The sequence below is a fragment of the Ovis canadensis genome, chromosome 13 (assembly GCF_042477335.2).
Source record: "Ovis canadensis isolate MfBH-ARS-UI-01 breed Bighorn chromosome 13, ARS-UI_OviCan_v2, whole genome shotgun sequence".
Taxonomy (NCBI): domain Eukaryota; kingdom Metazoa; phylum Chordata; class Mammalia; order Artiodactyla; family Bovidae; genus Ovis; species Ovis canadensis.
The window spans coordinates 74,717,590-74,735,879 of record NC_091257.1 but is presented as its reverse complement, the minus strand read 5'-3'; the positions used below and the strand labels follow the sequence as shown (position 1 = coordinate 74,735,879).

The window sequence follows — 18,290 nt, the reverse complement described above, 5'->3', positions numbered from 1 at the left end:
TATGACATATATGCATGAGGGCCTAGCATAATATAAAGGGCAAACATATCCATCATGATTCATAATATGTAGGAAATAAGAGGAAGTAACATTTGCTTGAGAAGGACTGATTATAAATCAAGACCCCTAGTGGCCTCCTTTTGGCATTGGAGGGTGGGCACAGACTCACTTCCTAATTGTATAATTGTGGGCAACACTCTAAAGCTCCATTTTCTGGGGTCCAAATGTAACACACTCAGATTGTGTAAAAATTTGTGTTTGTGGCATCTTAATCTTCTATAACTGATCTAAACTTTCTCAAGAATCACCCCCTCCTCTATCATGCCCGTTATTAGGAAGGAAAAATTAAGTTTGCTAACTAATCCCAGGCTTTTCCATGTTCTGATAGCCTCTTTAGGTGTACTGTCTAGATTTAGATTGTGGCTTTACCCAGATCTGGCTGTGTGACCCTAGGACAATCATTGAACACTCCTGATCGATAAAATTAAAATAAAAATATGGTTGCATTTATGTGGTAGAGTAAGTACTGATATGCTGCCATCATTCTCTCTTAGGTTAACCCAGTCTTTTTTAGGAAAAAAAGCTCAAGTTTTCAGTGCTTCCCTTTTTTTTTTTTCCTACTGCAGGTGGTCCTGGGTGCAGAGGAAGCTGAAATTTCTTTCTGGATGGAATGGTGGGCCTTGGGTCTGAGCACTGTCTTGGGGTCTGAGTCTATTTCAGAGGTGGTCTGACCTGCTCCTTGAGCACTTTTCACTTGGGTCTGTTGAGACGTGGCTGGGCCTACATGGCCTTTAGTACCTTTCATGGTACCACTGGTAAATCTCATTACTGCCTCTACTTGTTCTCCTGTTGAAGACCCTGATATATTGAAGCCTCTCTGAATAGATCACAGGCCTGGAAAATTCCACAAGACTCTCAGGACCTCCATGTCATCCTCATGAATCAGCCACTTATCTATGTGATTTCCTTTCTCAGCTATTTCTTAAGTTTTATTTAAAATGAACATTTTTTTAAATTTTAGTAGGCAAGGTATTGTATTGTTTAGCTACTGCTGGGTAACAAACCACACCAAAACTGCTGTGGTTTAAAACAATAACCATTTATTTAATTTGTGATTCTGTGGGTTGATAATTTTGTCTGGGCTTAGCTCCATACTTCTTCACATCTCAGCTGATTTTTTTTTTCTTCTTTTTTAAATTATGAAAGTACGATAACACATTTACAGGAGACTTGGAAAATACAGAACAAGGTTACATATAGTTCAATAATTATGATTGCAATATAATTACTTTTATATGTTACAATTATTTTTTAAGTAGATGAATTAAGATTTTTAGAATTTTGATATCAAACTCTCAAAATTAATAGAATGAATATACAGAGAGGTAGGATATAGTAGACCTGAAGAGCACTATGAACCAATTTAACATAATTAAGATTTATGAAATTTTCACAAAACAGTAGGATACTACTCAAGTTCAAATTCTACTCAAGTTCCCATAGACTATAAACTAGAAGACACTGGAACATACCCAGGGATGTAAAACAAGGTGCAAAATTTTCACCGTCCAAAGGTATTGAAATCATAAAGGGTCAGTACTCTTATCACTGTGGAATTATGTTAGATATCAACATCAAAAGATATTTGAAAATAACCCACTTATTTTCAAGGGCAATGTGACATTTACCAAGATAGATCTGACCTAGCCATTAAAAGCCTCAATAAAGTACAGTTCAGTTCAGTTCAGTCACTCAGTCGTGTCCAACTCTTTGTGACCCCATGAATTGCAGCATGCCAGGCCTCCCTGTCCATCACCATCTCCTGGAGTTCACTCCGACTCACGTCCATCGAGTCCATGATGCCATCCAGCCACCTCATCCTCGGTCGTCCCCTTCTCCTCCTGCCCCCAATCCCTCCCAGCATCAGAGTCTTTTCCAATGAGTCAACTCTTCGCATGAGGTGGCCAAAGTACTGGAGCTTCAGCTTTAGCATCATTCCTTCCAAAGAAATCCCAGGGCTGATCTTCAGAATGGACTGGTTGGATCTCCTTGCAGTCCAAGGGACTCTCAAGAGTCTTCTCCAACACCACAGTTCAAATGCATTAATTCTTCGGCGCTCAGCCTTCTTCACAGTCCAACTCTCACATCCATACATGACCACTGGAAAAACCATAGCCTTGACTAGATGGACCTTAGTCGGCAAAGTAATGTTTCTGCTTTTGAATATACTGTCTAGGTTGGTCATAACTTTTCTTCCAAGGAGTAAGCGTCTTTTAATTTCATGGCTGCAATCACCATCTGCAGTGATTTTGGAGCCCCAAAAAATAAAGTTTGACACTGTTTCCACTGTTTCCCCATCTATTTCCCATGAAGTGATGGGACTGGATGCCATGATCTTCGTTTTCTGAATGTTGAGCTTTAAGCCAACTTTTTCACTCTCCTCTTTCACTTTCATCAAGAGGCTTTTTAGCTCCTCTTCACTTTCTGCCATAAGGGTGGTGTCATCTGCATATCCGAGGTTACTGATATTTCTCCCAGCAATCTTGATTCCAATAAAGTTAGAAGACTGAAAAAACACAGAGAGTGATTGCAAGGAAGAAAGCATTTAAATGAGAAATTAATATCAAAGATACTTAAAAAAATTCTATGTAATTGTTAACTAAATGTCTGCTTTTAAATGATGGATGTATCTAAGAAGCCATAACAAGGAAAATTAGAAAATAATTTTATGTGTGAGTTGAGACACAATCTGAGTTTCTTTACAGTCAGTTTCTGGAGCTTTCATGTTTTTCATTTGATTAGGCCATGTTTTCCTAGTACGCTTTCTGTCTTTGGTTGAAATTTAGAGATTTGAACACACCATTTTTATGTCTTCCCAAATTCATATTTGAAATCCTATGCCCTGAATGTCATAGAATTAGTAGGAGGAGTCTTTGGAGATACTTAGCTCATGAGAGTGAAATCATGAGAAATGGTAGTAAGGCCTTATAAAACAGGCCACACAGAGCTCCCTAGCTGCTTCTGCCATGTGAGGATACAATGAGACGTTTTTGATCTAGAAGAGAGCCCTCACCTGACCATGCTGGTGCGATGATCTTGGATTTCCAGCCTCCAGAGCTATGAGAAATAAATTTCTATTATTTATGAAATTCTCAGTAAATGCTGTTTTGGTACAGTAGCCTGAATGAACTAAGACAACCATCTGTTTATGGACTGGCTTTGTGCAGGGGAATGCCTTCTTCAATCATCCTGGCTAGATTCTGGGGCCTTTCAACTCTTCTCTGGGGATATATCTTCTCTAGGCTGTGAGAGCCTCTTGATGAAGGTGAAAGAGGAAAATGAAAAAGCTGGTTTAAAACTCAACATTCAAAAAACAAAAATCATGGCATCCAGTCCCATCACTTCATGGCAAATAGATGGGGAAACAATGGAAATAGTGACAGACTTGATTTTCTTGGGTTACAAAATCACTGCACCCTCACTCGCCGCCGACGGCCTGTCTCGTCGCCCGCACGTCGCGCCGCTGCCCCGCAGAAATGCTTCGATTACCCGCAGTCCTTCGTCAAATGAGGCCAGTGTCCAGGGCACTGGCTCCTCATCTCACTCGGGCTTATGCCAAAGATGTAAAATTCGGTGCAGATGCTCGGGCCTTAATGCTTCAAGGTGTAGACCTTTTAGCCGATGCTGTAGCCGTTACTATGGGGCCAAAGGGAAGGACAGTGATTATTGAACAGAGTTGGGGAAGTCCCAAAGTGACAAAAGATGGTGTGACTGTTGCAAAGTCTATTGATTTAAAAGATAAATATAAAAATATTGGCGCTAAACTTGTTCAAGATGTTGCCAATAACACAAACGAAGAGGCCGGGGATGGCACCACTACTGCTACTGTACTGGCACGTTCTATTGCCAAGGAAGGCTTCAAGAAGATTAGCAAAGGTGCTAATCCAGTGGAAATCAGGAGAGGTGTGATGTTAGCTGTTGATGCTGTAATTGCTGAACTTAAGAAGCAGTCTAAACCTGTGACAACCCCTGAAGAGATTGCTCAGGTTGCTACAATTTCTGCAAATGGAGACAAAGAAATTGGCAACATCATTTCTGATGCCATGAAAAAAGTTGGAAGAAAGGGTGTTATCACAGTAAAGGATGGAAAAACACTGAATGATGAATTAGAAATTATTGCAGGCATGAAGTTTGACAGAGGATACATTTCCCCATACTTTATTAATACATCCAAAGGTCAGAAATGTGAATTCCAAGATGCATATGTTCTGTTGAGTGAAAAGAAAATTTCTAGTGTCCAGTCCATTGTTCCTGCTCTTGAAATTGCCATTGCTCACCGGAAGCCCTTGGTCATAATTGCTGAAGATGTGGATGGAGAAGCTCTAAGTACCCTTGTTTTGAACAGGCTGAAAGTTGGTCTTCAAGTTGTGGCCGTCAAAGCTCCAGGTTTTGGTGACAAGAGAAAGAACCAGCTTAAAGACATGGCTATTGCTACTGGTGGTGCAGTATTTGGAGAAGAAGGACTAAATCTAAATCTTGAAGATGTTCAGCCTCATGACTTAGGAAAAGTTGGAGAGGTCATTGTGACCAAAGATGATGCCATGCTCTTGAAAGGGAAAGGTGACAAGGCTCAAATTGAAAAGCGCATCCAAGAGATCATTGAGCAGTTAGATGTCACAACCAGCGAATATGAAAAGGAAAAACTGAATGAACGCCTGGCAAAACTCTCAGATGGCGTTGCTGTGTTGAAGGTTGGTGGGACAAGTGATGTTGAAGTGAATGAAAAGAAAGACAGAGTTACAGATGCCCTTAATGCTACACGAGCTGCTGTTGAAGAAGGTATTGTTCTGGGAGGGGGCTGTGCCCTGCTTCGGTACATTCCAGCCTTGGAGTCAATAACTCCAGCTAATGAAGATCAAAAAACAGGTATAGAAATCATTAAAAAAACACTCAAAATTCCTGCAATGACCATTGCTAAGAATGCAGGTGTTGAAGGATCACTGATAGTTGAGAAAATTATGCAGAGTTCTTCAGAAGTTGGTTATGATGCTATGCTTGGAGATTTTGTGAATATGGTGGAAAAGGGAATCATTGATCCAACTAAGGTTGTAAGAACTGCATTACTGGATGCTGCCGGAGTGGCCTCTCTCTTAACAACAGCAGAAGTTGTCGTCACAGAAATTCCTAAAGAAGAGAAGGATCCTGGAATGGGTGGCATGGGTGGAATGGGAGGTGGCATGGGAGGTGGCATGTTCTAACTCTTAGAATAGTGCTTTGCCATTATTGATGAACTGTGAGAGGAAACTCAAGGCAGTGTTCCTCACCAATAACTTCAGGAGAGGTCAGTTGAAGGAGCTGACTGAAGAGAAGGCTGGCTGATGTTTAAGAAAATAACTATAAAACCATCAGTTACTGGTTTCAGTTGACAACATAGAATGGTTTACTGCTGTCATTGTCCATGCCTACAGATAATTTATTTTGTATTTTTAAATAAAGACATTTGTACATTCCTGATAAATGAGCTTAAGAGCTGTGTACTAATGTACTGCTTTCAACTTAAATCACTGAGGCATTTTTACTACTATTCTGTTAAAATCAGGATTTTAGTGCTTGCTATCACCAGATGAGAAGTTAAGAAACAGCCTTTCTGTGGAGAGTAGGAACAATTGTGTACAGAGTAGAGAAATATCCAATTATGTGACAACCTTTGTGTAATAAAAATTGTTTAAAGTTAAAAAAAAAATCACTGCAGATGGTGACTGCAGACACAAAATTAAAAGACACATGCTCCTTGGAAGAAAAGCTATGATCAACCTAGATACTATATTAAAATGCAGGGATATTACTTTGCCAACAAAGGTCCATTTAGTCAAAGCTGTGCTTTTTCCAGTAGTTATGTATAGATGTGAGAGTTGGACCATAAAGAAAGCTGAGCACCGAAGAATTGATGCTTTTGAACTGTGGTGTTGGAGAAGACTCTTGAGAGTCCCTTGGACTGCAAGGAGATCCAACCTGTCAATCCTAAAGGAAATCAGTCCTGAATATTCATTGGAAGGACTGATGCTGAAGCGGAAGCTCCAACACTTTGGCCATCTAATGCAAAAAGCCGACTCATTAGGAAAGACTCTGACTCTGGGAAAAATTGAAGGCAGGAGGCGAAGGGGACAACAGAGGGAGGACGAGGTGATTAGATGGCATCACTCAATGGACACGAGTTTGAGCAAGCTCCAGGAGATGGTGAACAACAGGAAAGCCTGGTGTGCTGCAGTCCGTAGGGTCTCAAAGAGTCAGACATGACTGAGTGACTGAACAACAGGCTGTGTTTATGCTTCAGTTCAGTTCAGTTTAGCCGCTCAGTTGTGTCCGACTCTTTGCGACCCCATGAATTGCAGCACGCCAGGCCTCCCTGTCCATCACCAACTCCTGGAGTTTACCCAAACCCATGTCCATCGAGTCGGTGATGCCATCCAGCCGTCTCATCCTCGGTCGTCCCCTTCTCCTCCTGCCCCCAGCATCAGGGTCTCTTCCAATGAGTCAACTCTTCCCATGAGGTGGCCAAAGTATTGGAGTTTTAGCTTCAGCATCAGTCCTTCCATTGAACACCCAGGATTGATCTCCTTTAGGATGGACTGGTTGGATCTCCTTGCAGTCCAAGGGACTCTCAAGAGTCTTCTCCAACACCGCAATTCAAAAGCATCAATTCTTTGGTGCTCAACTTTCTTCACAGTCCAACTCTCACATCCATACATGACCACTGGAAAAACCATAGCCTTGACTAGATGGACCTTTGTTGGCAAAGTAATGTCTCTGCTTCTTAATATGCTATCTTGGTTGGTCATTATGCTTAGCTATCTCAAATTCCCTATATAGCTTGCCTGTTTCTTAGGAGTTCTCAATCTCATATACCCCTTTGTGTCTTCCTGTGGAACTGCCTAATATCTGAAGCTCTAATGAAACCTCTTCAGTGGCTTCTGTTTTCTGCATTTCTAAACTGTGCTGCGGTTCCTGTTAGAGTTCTGAGTCAGATGATACAGAAACTAATCCCACAGTCAGCCCCAAGACAAGTCACAATGTTGGATGAATGGCCCACTGTGTTTCCAAGGGCGGAGCAGGCACGTAAGGTTTCCTGCCAGTTGTGCTGCTACACCAGGTTGAAGGTGGATGAGTATAAGAAACACTGCCCACTCCTACAGCTTTCACTGGAATCCTTTCCCGTGACTGGAGAACAAAGGCTGCGGACCTTCCTATTCTGCTCTATTGCTAATGTCACTCCTTTAAATAATAATAATAATTATTATTATTTTGCCAGTTTCACTGGCAAGTAGATTTGTGGAGCTCCTCACACTGTCACGCCATTTGCATAAGTCCATTCTGGTTGTTTTAAACCCTAAAATTGTGACAATTAATTATAGCAAATGTATACTTAGCCGAGTATTTAAAAACTGTATGAATGTGTACTTCTCATTTATCATATATAAATGGTACCTATTTGTACTTTAATAGAGAAGTTGAACTAATTCACGATAATTTCCCTCTAAATCGTCCTCATGCACACCTCCACCTTCACTATAACTAGGGTCTTCTTATTGGGAAGAAGGCAAAACCATAAGCCTAAAGGATTACGGGAGTGAGAGAATTGCCTGTGTACCTTCCAGCCTCTGGGTCTCAATGTTCTTCTACATTATAGGAAGCATTCAGACCTTGAGGCAGACACATGTTGCTTTCAGTCTGTTAAGCACTTGTTTCAATGGGTTGATGATTTTTCTACCTGATACCTCCTCTCCTTTGCAATTATGAGCAAGTAAAAAGCACAGGAAAGGCATATTTGAGTGATTCACTGGGACTCATTTGTGGAGTCTGGGGAAAAAGGAGCTCTCTTCCCATGCTGGTTGCTAAGATGAGGGAATGAATGGCAACATTTTCTTTATTGGATTGGTAAGGCCTACATACAAGCAAGAAAGACAAATATAGGAAGCGACAGAGATGAGAGAATTTCAGAGAGTAAAAGCCTTCGAGGCTGTGAGCCCAAATCCAGACTTTTTGTTCTTGATTCATGCCTTGAACACATGAGGAAGCTAGAACTCTCCTCAGGTATAGGATCACGCAACTCCTTTGTTTTCTTTGGAGAGGGGAGGGTCATTAAACTAATGTATTAAGTTCCTCCTTCTTGTAAGAAAAGGTTCTCCACTAATATAAAGCATGCTGAAGGGAGCCCAGACCAACCTCACCTCTATCCCCTACTGTCTGTACTCCTGAATCTCCTTGAGTTTCAGTTTACTCATCTGTGCAGTGAGGACAGGCATTGTTATGCTCAAGTTGCTATGCAGGTAACTATAATAATATAGGGAAAGTGTTTGGGATATTGTAGATGCCCAATAAACAGTAATGTTTTCATATCACCAATTTAATCATTCCTCGGGCCGGGTATTGCTCAGAGGTCATAATAAAATAGAAAAACAAAATACAGTAAGACTTTAGAAACAGAAAAAACTGATTGGAAATTGTACTTCAGTGCTCCGTGGATGCTCTTTATCAGCTGGCATCCTTTAGGACGGTACTGACTTTAGCAAACAGCCTTAAGGAGAGGTTTTCTCTCCTATCATTGGAGGTCCAGAGGTGGGGTTGGAATCAGGAGCAATACGGATATTCAGTGTTGTCAACCCACATTCGTTACTTTTTTGCACTTCTCTAGAGTAGGGTTTTATTCAAGTTGGTTCCCCTCATGGCCAAAAAATGTCTGCCTGGAGTATCCGGGACAAAATTATTTCTTGTTCCTAGCCAACAGGGGAGAAAATTGTATTAGTTTCCTAGATTTCTCTTATGGACACAAACTGACTTAAGTCAGTCTCATCTGAGTCAACTGCCAGTAGGGGTGAAACTACCTTAATTGGTTTAGCCTAGCTATTGAGGGTGGGTTGAATGTTGGAATGTTAAACAAAACGTCTCTCATCACTCATCAACCTTTCTGACTCTCAGAGTCTCCTCCCATAAAAAACTTAAATCACAGGTTTCTGAGAGAATGACAAGATCAAGTGTATACTGTACCTTTGACGATATCTAGCAGAATGTAGTTGTTCAATGACTAGAGGACATTATTACTGTCACAATATCACATGACAGAAGGTGGAAGAGTCAAACTCACCAGTAACAGTCACCTTGGTGCCCCGACCTGACTGGTACTCTATGTCAGGTTTGCCCTCTTTGAACTTCACACAGAAGTACGTGCCGGCATCTTTAAGAGAGATTTCACTGATCCGAATGGAAAAGTCTTTGTTGCCAGCTTTGGCCATGTTTCCAATTTGGTTTACTCTGGGAAAGAGACCCCTTTGAAAATTGTAAATTAATTCACGATTTGGTCCAGTCCCCTTGAACCATAAGACGGGTCCATTTGGAAATGAATCTGGTACGCTGCAACTCAAAGTGAGTGTTTCCCCAGGTGACACAGTCTGTGATAGCTCAGCTTGCTGCACCTTGAACATCTCATGTGTGACTCCTGAAAAGAAACTCAAAATCATCTCCCATTTCCTCTGCTCTGACCTAGGCAGGATTAAGAAAGCTGGATCCAGATCAAGGTTGGGCCTCAATCATTCATCATTTTAGTGATATGTATGAGTACCCACACACTGAGTTTAGAGTGGCCACTGCAAGTACAGGCAGCTCTTTCCCCAAGTGCTAACAGAGGGGAGTCAATTCAGAGGACTAGATGAATCACCTCCCCAATTTCATTCCTCAGCCCCTAAGAAAAGGAAAGGAAGATGGATAGGGAGGGCTGGGTTTGTGAATGGGTAATGTTCATAGAAATAAATCTTCTTCTTATCTAAATGCCAAAAATTGCTCAATACACTTGGAGATGGATCCAAGTCTCCTCTGCCCACCCCACACGTCCAGAGAACTTGGCATTGGCCTTTACCTCTCCTCTGAAGGGTAATCAGTCACTGATTTGCAGAGACATTCATGCTGAGGAGTGTAGAGAAAGAGGAAGTAAAGAAATCAGAAACATAAAAATCAGGTGGGCATATATTCTTGAAGGCAGAGTGTGAGTCTTTTACTTATCTCCTCAAGAGGGACTTCCCTGGTGGCTCAGATGGTAAAGCATCTGCCTACAATGTGGGAGACCTGGGTTCGATCCCTGGGCCAGGAAGATCCCCTGGAGAAGGAAATGGCAACCCATTCCAGTACTTTTGTCTGGAGAATCCCATGGATGGAGGAGCCTGATGGGCTACAGTCCATGGGGTTGCAAAGAGTCAGACACAACTGAGCGACTTCACTTTCACTTTCAAGAGGGAAGAGGGGGACAGTTGATTCTACTCAACAAAAAGAGAGAAGAGCCTCAAGGGACTGCATCAATTTTGAGGGTCCACCACTGACCCCTAATTCCCACTACCACCAACCTTACTACCCCACATGATATCAGGTCCTGATAATAATCTCTCCTTTCAAGTTATCAAAGCATCAAATCATAGATGGCCTAAGATGTCAGCAGGGAGACAAGGGAACTCTTGAAGCCAGGAGAGAATGGCAGGTAAGCTATCTATACCCATATTTTTCAAGTTGAAATCAATGTGTGAATTTTCCATGACCAGTTAGATGCCATGGAATGCGGCTGAACTTAAGGAAAACATTACTGGAGAAGACAAGTTTTCCCAGCAGAACAGAGGATACCCTAATCTCATAGTATTTCATGAAACTAATTCGGAGTGGCAAGGAGTAAGAAGCACTGGCTGTCCTCTGAGAATAAAAGGACAACAGAGCTTGGAGTGCAATGCTCAGGGCAGATTATCAGGGTAAGGTCAAGTGCTAGGAGAGTGACTCAGCCTCTCTAGGAGGGCTTTTCTAAACAAGCCTCCAAACTCTGTTTTCTGACTTTGTGGACATGCTCATAAAGTGTTCATAGAGTGCGCACATGTCGTGCATTTTACCTACACAACATCTTTTCAGCGGGGAATGTCCATTGTCCTTAATTTGATTTCTGGTGGCCATTAAAGAAGAGCATAGCCTGTCAACTCAGCCTGATTCAATATTGGGCATAGGATGCCAGAAGGATCAGAAGGGCCATCTGCAAAATCCCAGCCTATAGGGCAGATTGTGAGTGAAGGGGTACAGTATCCAGTGTAGAGTAATGATTTGGTACAAGTTGAAGATTTTTAAGAACATATCTTAAAAATCAGGAAGACAGAATTTGTCAAACTGTACTTACCATTCACAGACACATAGGTGCCTGGGCCAGCTATATATGCCATGTCAGGATGCCCTATTGTTAACTTCACACAGTAGTACATGCCAGCATCCTTAGGCGACACATCACTAATGCGGATGGAATAGTCTGTTTGGTTGGCCATTGGATTTACCACTTGGGATACTCGGGGGAATTGGCGTCCGTTGAAACTGTAAATTAATTTTCGTCCTAGCCTAGTGTCCTTGAACCACAAGACAGGCCCTGCTGGAGATGGTGCAGGAATGTTGCAGCCCAAGGTTATGACATCTCCAACCTTGGCTGACACTGAACTCTCAGGCTGGTTCACCTGGAAATCTTCAACTGAAGTTCCTAGAAAGAAACTGTGTGTCATTTCTCATATTCCTTGTCTTGGTGCAAAATGCTCTGAGGGTCTGGTTCTAGATCAAGGTGGGGGTCTGACGGCACACTCTTAAGCAACATGTACTGGCACCAAAGTATACAAATCTCAAATTTGATTGCCATGTGAGATGAGGAGAAGAGGACCAGCATATAGAAAGGAAAATGGAAATTTCTTTCTCCATCAAGATATAAGAATAGCCTGGAGCATGTGTGTGTGTTAGTCACTCAGTTGTGTCCGAGACTTTGTGACTCCAGGGACCGCAGCCCACCAGGCTCCTCTGTCCATGGGATTCCCCAGGCAAGAACACTGGAGTGGGTTGCCATGCCCTCCTCCAGGGGATCTTCCCGAACCAAGAACCTGCATCTTCTGCAATTCCTCATTGCAAGCAGATTCTTTACCAGCAGAGCCTTTAGGGAAGCCCCAGACTGGAGCATAGTCGGCACTAAATAAACATATCGTCAATGAACCCATGAATGGATTTACAGTAAATAAAAAATGTGAAATAAAAGTTGAGTCAGATTTTTCTCTATGTACCTGTCTGCTGAGAAATTTGTATGCAGATGAATAAGAAACAGAACCAGACATGGAACAATGGACTGGTTCAAAATTGGGAAAGGAGTACGACAAGGCTGTACATTGTCACCCTGCTTATTTAACTTCTACACAGAGTGCTGTGCTGTGCATAGTCACTCCATCGTGTCTGACTCTTTGCGATCCCGTGGACTGCAGCCCACCAGGCTCCTCTGTCCATGGGGATTCTCCAGGCAAGAATACTGGAGTGGGTTGCCATACCTTCCTCCAGGGGATCTTCCAGACCTAGGGATTGAACCCAGGTCTCCTGCACTGCAGGCGAATTCTTTACTGACTGAGCAGCCAGGGAAGCCCTCTATGCAGAGCACGTCACGCAAAATGGCAGGCTGGAAGAATCGCCAGCTGAATCAAGATTGCAGGGAGAAATACCAATGACTTCAGAGGCTTCCCTGGTGGCGCAGAGGTTAAAGCATATGCCTGCAATGTGGGAGACCTGGGTTAGATCCCTGGGTCAGGAAGATCCCCTGGAGAAGGAAATGACAACCCACTCCAGGATTCTTGCCTGGAGAATCCCATGGACGGAGGAGTCTGGTGGGCTACAGTCCATGGGGTCACAAAGAGTCGGACACGACTGAGTGACTTCACTCAGGTATGCAGAAGATACCACTCTAATGGCAGAAATTGAAAAGGAACTTGAGAGCCTCTCAAATGAGAGTGAAAGTGACTAAACAACAACACTTAGTGGCTGAACAACAACAACCAGAATTAGAGATAAGGCCAAAAGCTAAGGACATTGTGCTGATAACCAACATGCTATATACAGAGCGCAGTTTTCAAACGCAGGCATCTCCCTTTCTTCATGTGGAAGCCCAGGTGCCCAGATACACACCGAGACTTGCATTCTCCATGAAATGTATATTTTCCTTAAGGGGTATAAAACTGGCTATTGCAATGTGAAAACAGCTCAGTTATTAAAATGTGTAATGTTTATGGATGCTCAACCCAATGCAACAAATTCTCAGTACTCAGTACTGCTCTTGTTATGCGTTCTTGAGTATTATTCAGGGAGCACTGACACTGACTTCATGGGAGATACACAGAATATATGTAAGATAAGTTCTACAAACTATGGAAGATTTTTCCTCTTGAATGATTTCTCAAGCCTAGCATATTTCTTTTCTATCCTTGAATAACAAATTACCACAAACTTATTGGCTTAAGAAACACCTATTCATCATTGTTCGGTTTATGTGAATCAGAAATTCAGGCACAGCCTAGTTTAGTTGTCATGCATGGAAAGATGATGCAAAGACACAGGGAAAACACCATCTACAATTTAAAGAATGTTTGAGGCTACCAGAAGCTGAGAGAGGCCTGGAACACACTCTCCCGCATAATTTATAGCAGCTTTATTCACAACTTTCAAAACATGAAAACAAGAAGATCTTCAGTTGGTGAATGGATAAAGAAATTGTGGTAAATCCAGACAGTGGGATATTATTCAGCGCCGAAAAGAAATGAGCAGATAAGCCCTGAAAGGATATGGAGGAACCTTAAATGTTTATTACTAATTTAAAGGATGAGCCCATATGCTGTAGAGGCTTCTCAGGTGGCGCTAATGGTAAAGAACCCGCCTGCCAGTGCAGGAGACATGAGAGATGTGGGTTCCATCCCTGGGTTGAGAAGATCCCCTGGTGGAGGGCACGGCAACCCACTCTAGTACTCTTGCCTGGAGAATCCCATGGACAGAGGAGCCTGGTGGGCTACATTCCACGGGGTCGCAAAGAGTTGGACACAACTGAAGGGACTTAGCATGCACACGCTGCAGGATTCTAATTACATGACAGGAAACTATATGACATGCAAAACTTAGGCAATAAGAATATCAGTGCTTGACAGGGAGTAGGATGAAAACAGAGAAAAACAGGCAGAGCACAGATAATTGTAGGATGCGGAAACTGCCCTGTATAATACCATAAAGCTGGGGGATGCCTATCATAATACATTTACCAAATCCACGGAATGTACAACACCAAGAGTGAACCGTAAGGAAAACTCTGGACTTTGGCTGTTAATAATTTGTCATTGCAGGTTCCTCAGTTCTAACAAAATGATCCCTCTAGTGGAGAATGCTAAAAACAGAGAGGCAAGGATGCTTGGGGGTGGGGAGTAGTATGGGAGATCCTTGTACCTTGTGGTTAGTTTTGCTGTGAACCTAAAACTATCTTGAAATATAAAGTCTATTATTTTAAAAGTCATTGCCATACCGTGGGTCATCTAAACTTTCTTCTACATAGTTTCGTGTTTTACATTTAGGTCTATGATCCATTTTTTTAATACTGCAACATTTTATTTTTTATTACCAGTGCACACTCATATGATTCATTTTCAATTAATTTTTGTGAAAAGTCACTTTGTTCTTCTCCAGTAGTGTGTAGGCTATTCTGGATCTTCTGTTCCATCATATAAACTTCAGAATCAATCTGTCACTATCCATAAATTAACCTGCTTGCTTTTAATTGGGATTGCATTTAATATATAGATCAAGTTGGGGAGAACTGATACCTTGACAATATTTATCTTACTAGCTATAAACATGTAATACATATTTATATATAAATAAATATACATATTCAGTTCTTTCTTCTTTGATGTTTTTGATCAATTTTGTACCTTGCTTCACACAGCTCTTGATACAAATTAGGTTTATACCTAAGTGATAGACTTTATTTTCTTAGGCTCCAAAATCACTGCAGATGGTGACTGCAGCCATGAAATTAAAGGACGCTTGTGCCTTGGAAGAAAAGCCATGACAAACCTCAGCAGTATATTAAAAAGCAGAGATGTTACTTTGCCGACAAAGTTCCATCTAGTTAGAGCTATGGTTTTTCCAGTGGTCATGTATGGAAGTGAGAGCTGGACTGTAAGCTGAATGCCAAAGAATTGATGCTTTTGAACTGTGGTGTTGAAGAAGACTCTTGAGAGTCCCTTGGACTGCAAGGAGATCCAATCAGGAAATCAGTCCTGAATATTCATTGGAAGGACTGATGCTGAAGCTGAAATTCCAATACTTTGGCCACCTGATGTGAAGAACTGACTCATTGGAAAAGACCCTGATGCTGGGAAAGATTGAAGGCAAGAGAAGAAGGGGATGACAGAGAATGAGATGATTGGATGGCATCACTGACTCAATGGACATGAGTTTGAGCAAGCTCTGGGAGTTGGTGATGGACAGGGAAGCCTGGTGTGCTGCAGTCCATGGGGTTGCAAAGAGTCAGACATGACTGAGAGACTGAATGGATTACCTTTCTTGGAGGTAATTTAAATGGTCACATGCTTGTTTCAGTATGTGCTGTGCTTAGTTGCTCAGTTGTGTCTGATTCTTTGAGACTCCATGGTCTGTAGCCCACCAGGCTTCTCAGTCCATGGAATTCTCCAAGCAAAAATACTGCAGTGGGTTGCCGTGCCCTCCTCCAGGGCTCTTCCCAACCCAGGGGTCAAACCCAGATCTCCCGTATTGCAGGCTGTGCCACCAGGGAGGCCCTTGTTTCACTGCAGAAATGCAACTGATTTTGTGTGTTGATCTTGTTTCCTGCCATCTTGCTGAACTCAGTTCTGGGAGTTTTTTGATTGATTTGATTGATCATTTGTGGATTTTTAGTAGATTCTTTGGGATTTTCTATGTAGAAATTCATGGTATGTGCAATTTTCTCTCTTCATTTCCAATCTGTATTCTTTCCTTCTTCCTCTCTCTCTCTCTCCACTTGTTGTATAAGAGTTGTGAGGATAGATATTTTTGCATTTTTCCTTATCTTGGAAAGAAAACGTCTTCCACCACTGAGTATAATGATAGCTGTAGGGTTTTTGTGGATGTCATCAAGTTGAGGAAATTCCTCCCTATCTCTAGTTTGAGAGTTTTCATCATTAATAGGTGTTAGATCTGTCAAGTGCTTTTTCTGCATCAGTTAATGTGATCATGCAATTTATTTCCTCTTTAATTTGATGTGATGGATTATAATGATTGATTTTCTCAGTATTGAAACTAAGATCTGACTTAGTCATAATATGTAACATTATACAATGTTAAATCCTATTTGCCAATACGTTGTTGAGGAATTTTGTATTTAAGTTCATGACATATATTGGGCTATAGTTTTCTTTCTTATGTACAATCTTTATTTACTGTTGCTATCAAGGTAGTAATTTCCTCATAAAATGAGTCGGGAACTGTGGCTTCTTTTTCTAATTTTTTGAAGAGATTGTATAAAATTGGTGTGAATTCTTGTGTAGATGTCGGTTAAAATTCTCCAGTGGGTGTGGAGTGCCTCACATATTTCACTCCCTTAAGATCCAAGCCTTCCCACCTCTTCCTCACTCTCAGATAATGGTCTGCTTCCTTCTTCATCTGATCTAAACCCCTCAAGCTATCTTCTGTGGCAATCGGGACTCAAAGCTTCTACCAACATGGACCAATGTCCTTGGGGGAAAGACTCTACAAAATTGGTTTTGTTTTTTTTCCCCCCCCCCCCCCCAGCAAATAGAGGCAGAACCACACGGTTAAGCTAGGGAGACTGCAGGGCTCAGCTTCCATCACTGCCCCAGAGAGACCTCTAGGGTGCGCTTCCGACCAACATTCTCTGAACACTCAGACCTCTGCAAAACTTTAACACTGATTATCTCCCGATGGGGGCATTGTGGATTCTTTTCTTGCTTTTATAATCTCATCTTTTCTAAGATGTTTTTCTTCACTTCAGTTCAGTTCAGTCCAGTCGCTCAGTCGTGTCCGACTCTGTGCTGGTGACCAATGAAAAGACAGACCTTGTGTCCCCAGCGGCTGGGGGATGAGAGCTGTGGTGTTTGCTCCGTTCAGCCTGCCGATCATGGGGACGAGTCCTTTACCTGACTCGAAGGTGCGAAATAGATACAGTCACTAGGAGATTTTGCGTGCTGGAGGCCATTCAAGTCTAGATCTCTAAATTCTGCCTGTTTTACGATGGGCCAAGGAAATCCCTCCTCAAAGAAATTCTAAGGAAGCAGGTGGGGAGGAAATGGTAACCAGGCAGAGGGAGGTCCCACTCACCTGTGAGTTTCAGCAGCAGAGCCAGCAGGAGGGAGGGCAGACGTGGGCAGGATGGGAAATCAAGGACAGGCATCATGGTGGCCCTTGGAGCCTGCTCGGGGTCAGTGTGGTCCTGGAGGGGCCTGGACCTCTGTGCTCTATGGAGAGAAGACGGTTCCCACTTCCATGATGTCAGAGGAACAGGATTGTGATGAGGGGAAAAGCTGTGGGCCTGGGACACTTTTCTTTGAAATTATAAACTGGACACACAAGGTTGCTACAAACAGATTAGTTGCTGCTGGAAACGTTCAGGGTTTCCAGAGCCAAGGGATACGACACCCGAAGCTTGTGCTCCTTCCTGTGTCTCATCCCACCTTAGAGATTTTCCCTAATCCTACTGCTAAGTCGCTTCAGTCGTGTCCGACTCTGTGCGACCCCATAGACGGTGGCCCACCAGGCTCCTCCGTCCCTGGGATTCTCCAGGCAAGAACACTGGAGTGGGTTGCCATTTCCACCCCCAGTGCATGAAAGTGAAAAGTGAAAGTGAAGTTGCTCAGTCGTGTCCGACTCTTAGCAACCCCATGGACTGTAGCGCACCAGGCTCCTCCATCCGTGGGATTTTTCAGGCAAGAGTACTGGAGTGGGGTGCCATTGCCTTCTCTGTCAGCCCTTGCCTATCTAGCATCCTCAGAGATGTCGTCTGGGCCAGAGACTTCTGGAAGCTCATGATGGGCAGGTGGGTTAAAGCTCCAGCATGAGTTGAGTAGCAGGGCCTCCCTGGGCCGCAGAGCTACAGGAAGGAAGGTAGATCTCTGGCCTCATCCTCTTGGCTATATAGTTGAGCTTTATGAGAGACTCTTCCTCTTCACTCCAGAGGGGTCAAAGGTATAAAATGAGTCGTAGTCCAATGTCTGGTGTGGGCTCCTGGCTTTGCTGAGGATCCCTGCATATAATATAGGAAGTTGCCTCTTTTCTCCTCTTGCAGAGAAGTTATTTTTGATAATTTGACAGAAGGAAGTTGAGAGTTTTCGAGATGGTGATTGTTTGTACATTACAGAATGGGGAAGGTAGAGGTCTGAGGAACATTCTCAAAGAGGTAAAAGCAACACACACAGAAACATACC

At 42.6% G+C, this 18,290-nt stretch overlaps 1 protein-coding gene and 1 pseudogene across 1 annotated transcript; one reads left to right on the top strand and one right to left on the bottom strand.

Moving 5' to 3' along the window:
* Positions 1-3,481: 3,481 nt before the first annotated feature.
* LOC138417116 (60 kDa heat shock protein, mitochondrial pseudogene) lies at positions 3,482-5,743 on the top strand (annotated as a pseudogene).
* A 2,945-nt stretch (positions 5,744-8,688) lies between these two features.
* On the bottom strand, positions 8,689-17,263 carry SIRPD (signal regulatory protein delta). The gene is made up of 4 exons (XM_069548902.1): positions 17,188-17,263; positions 11,198-11,545; positions 9,143-9,493; positions 8,689-8,774 (listed from the first exon to the last, which is right to left on the bottom strand). Exons 1-4 carry the CDS (start codon positions 17,261-17,263, stop codon positions 8,689-8,691), a joined length of 861 nt encoding a protein of 286 aa, XP_069405003.1.
* Between the last annotated feature and the right edge of the window lie 1,027 nt (positions 17,264-18,290).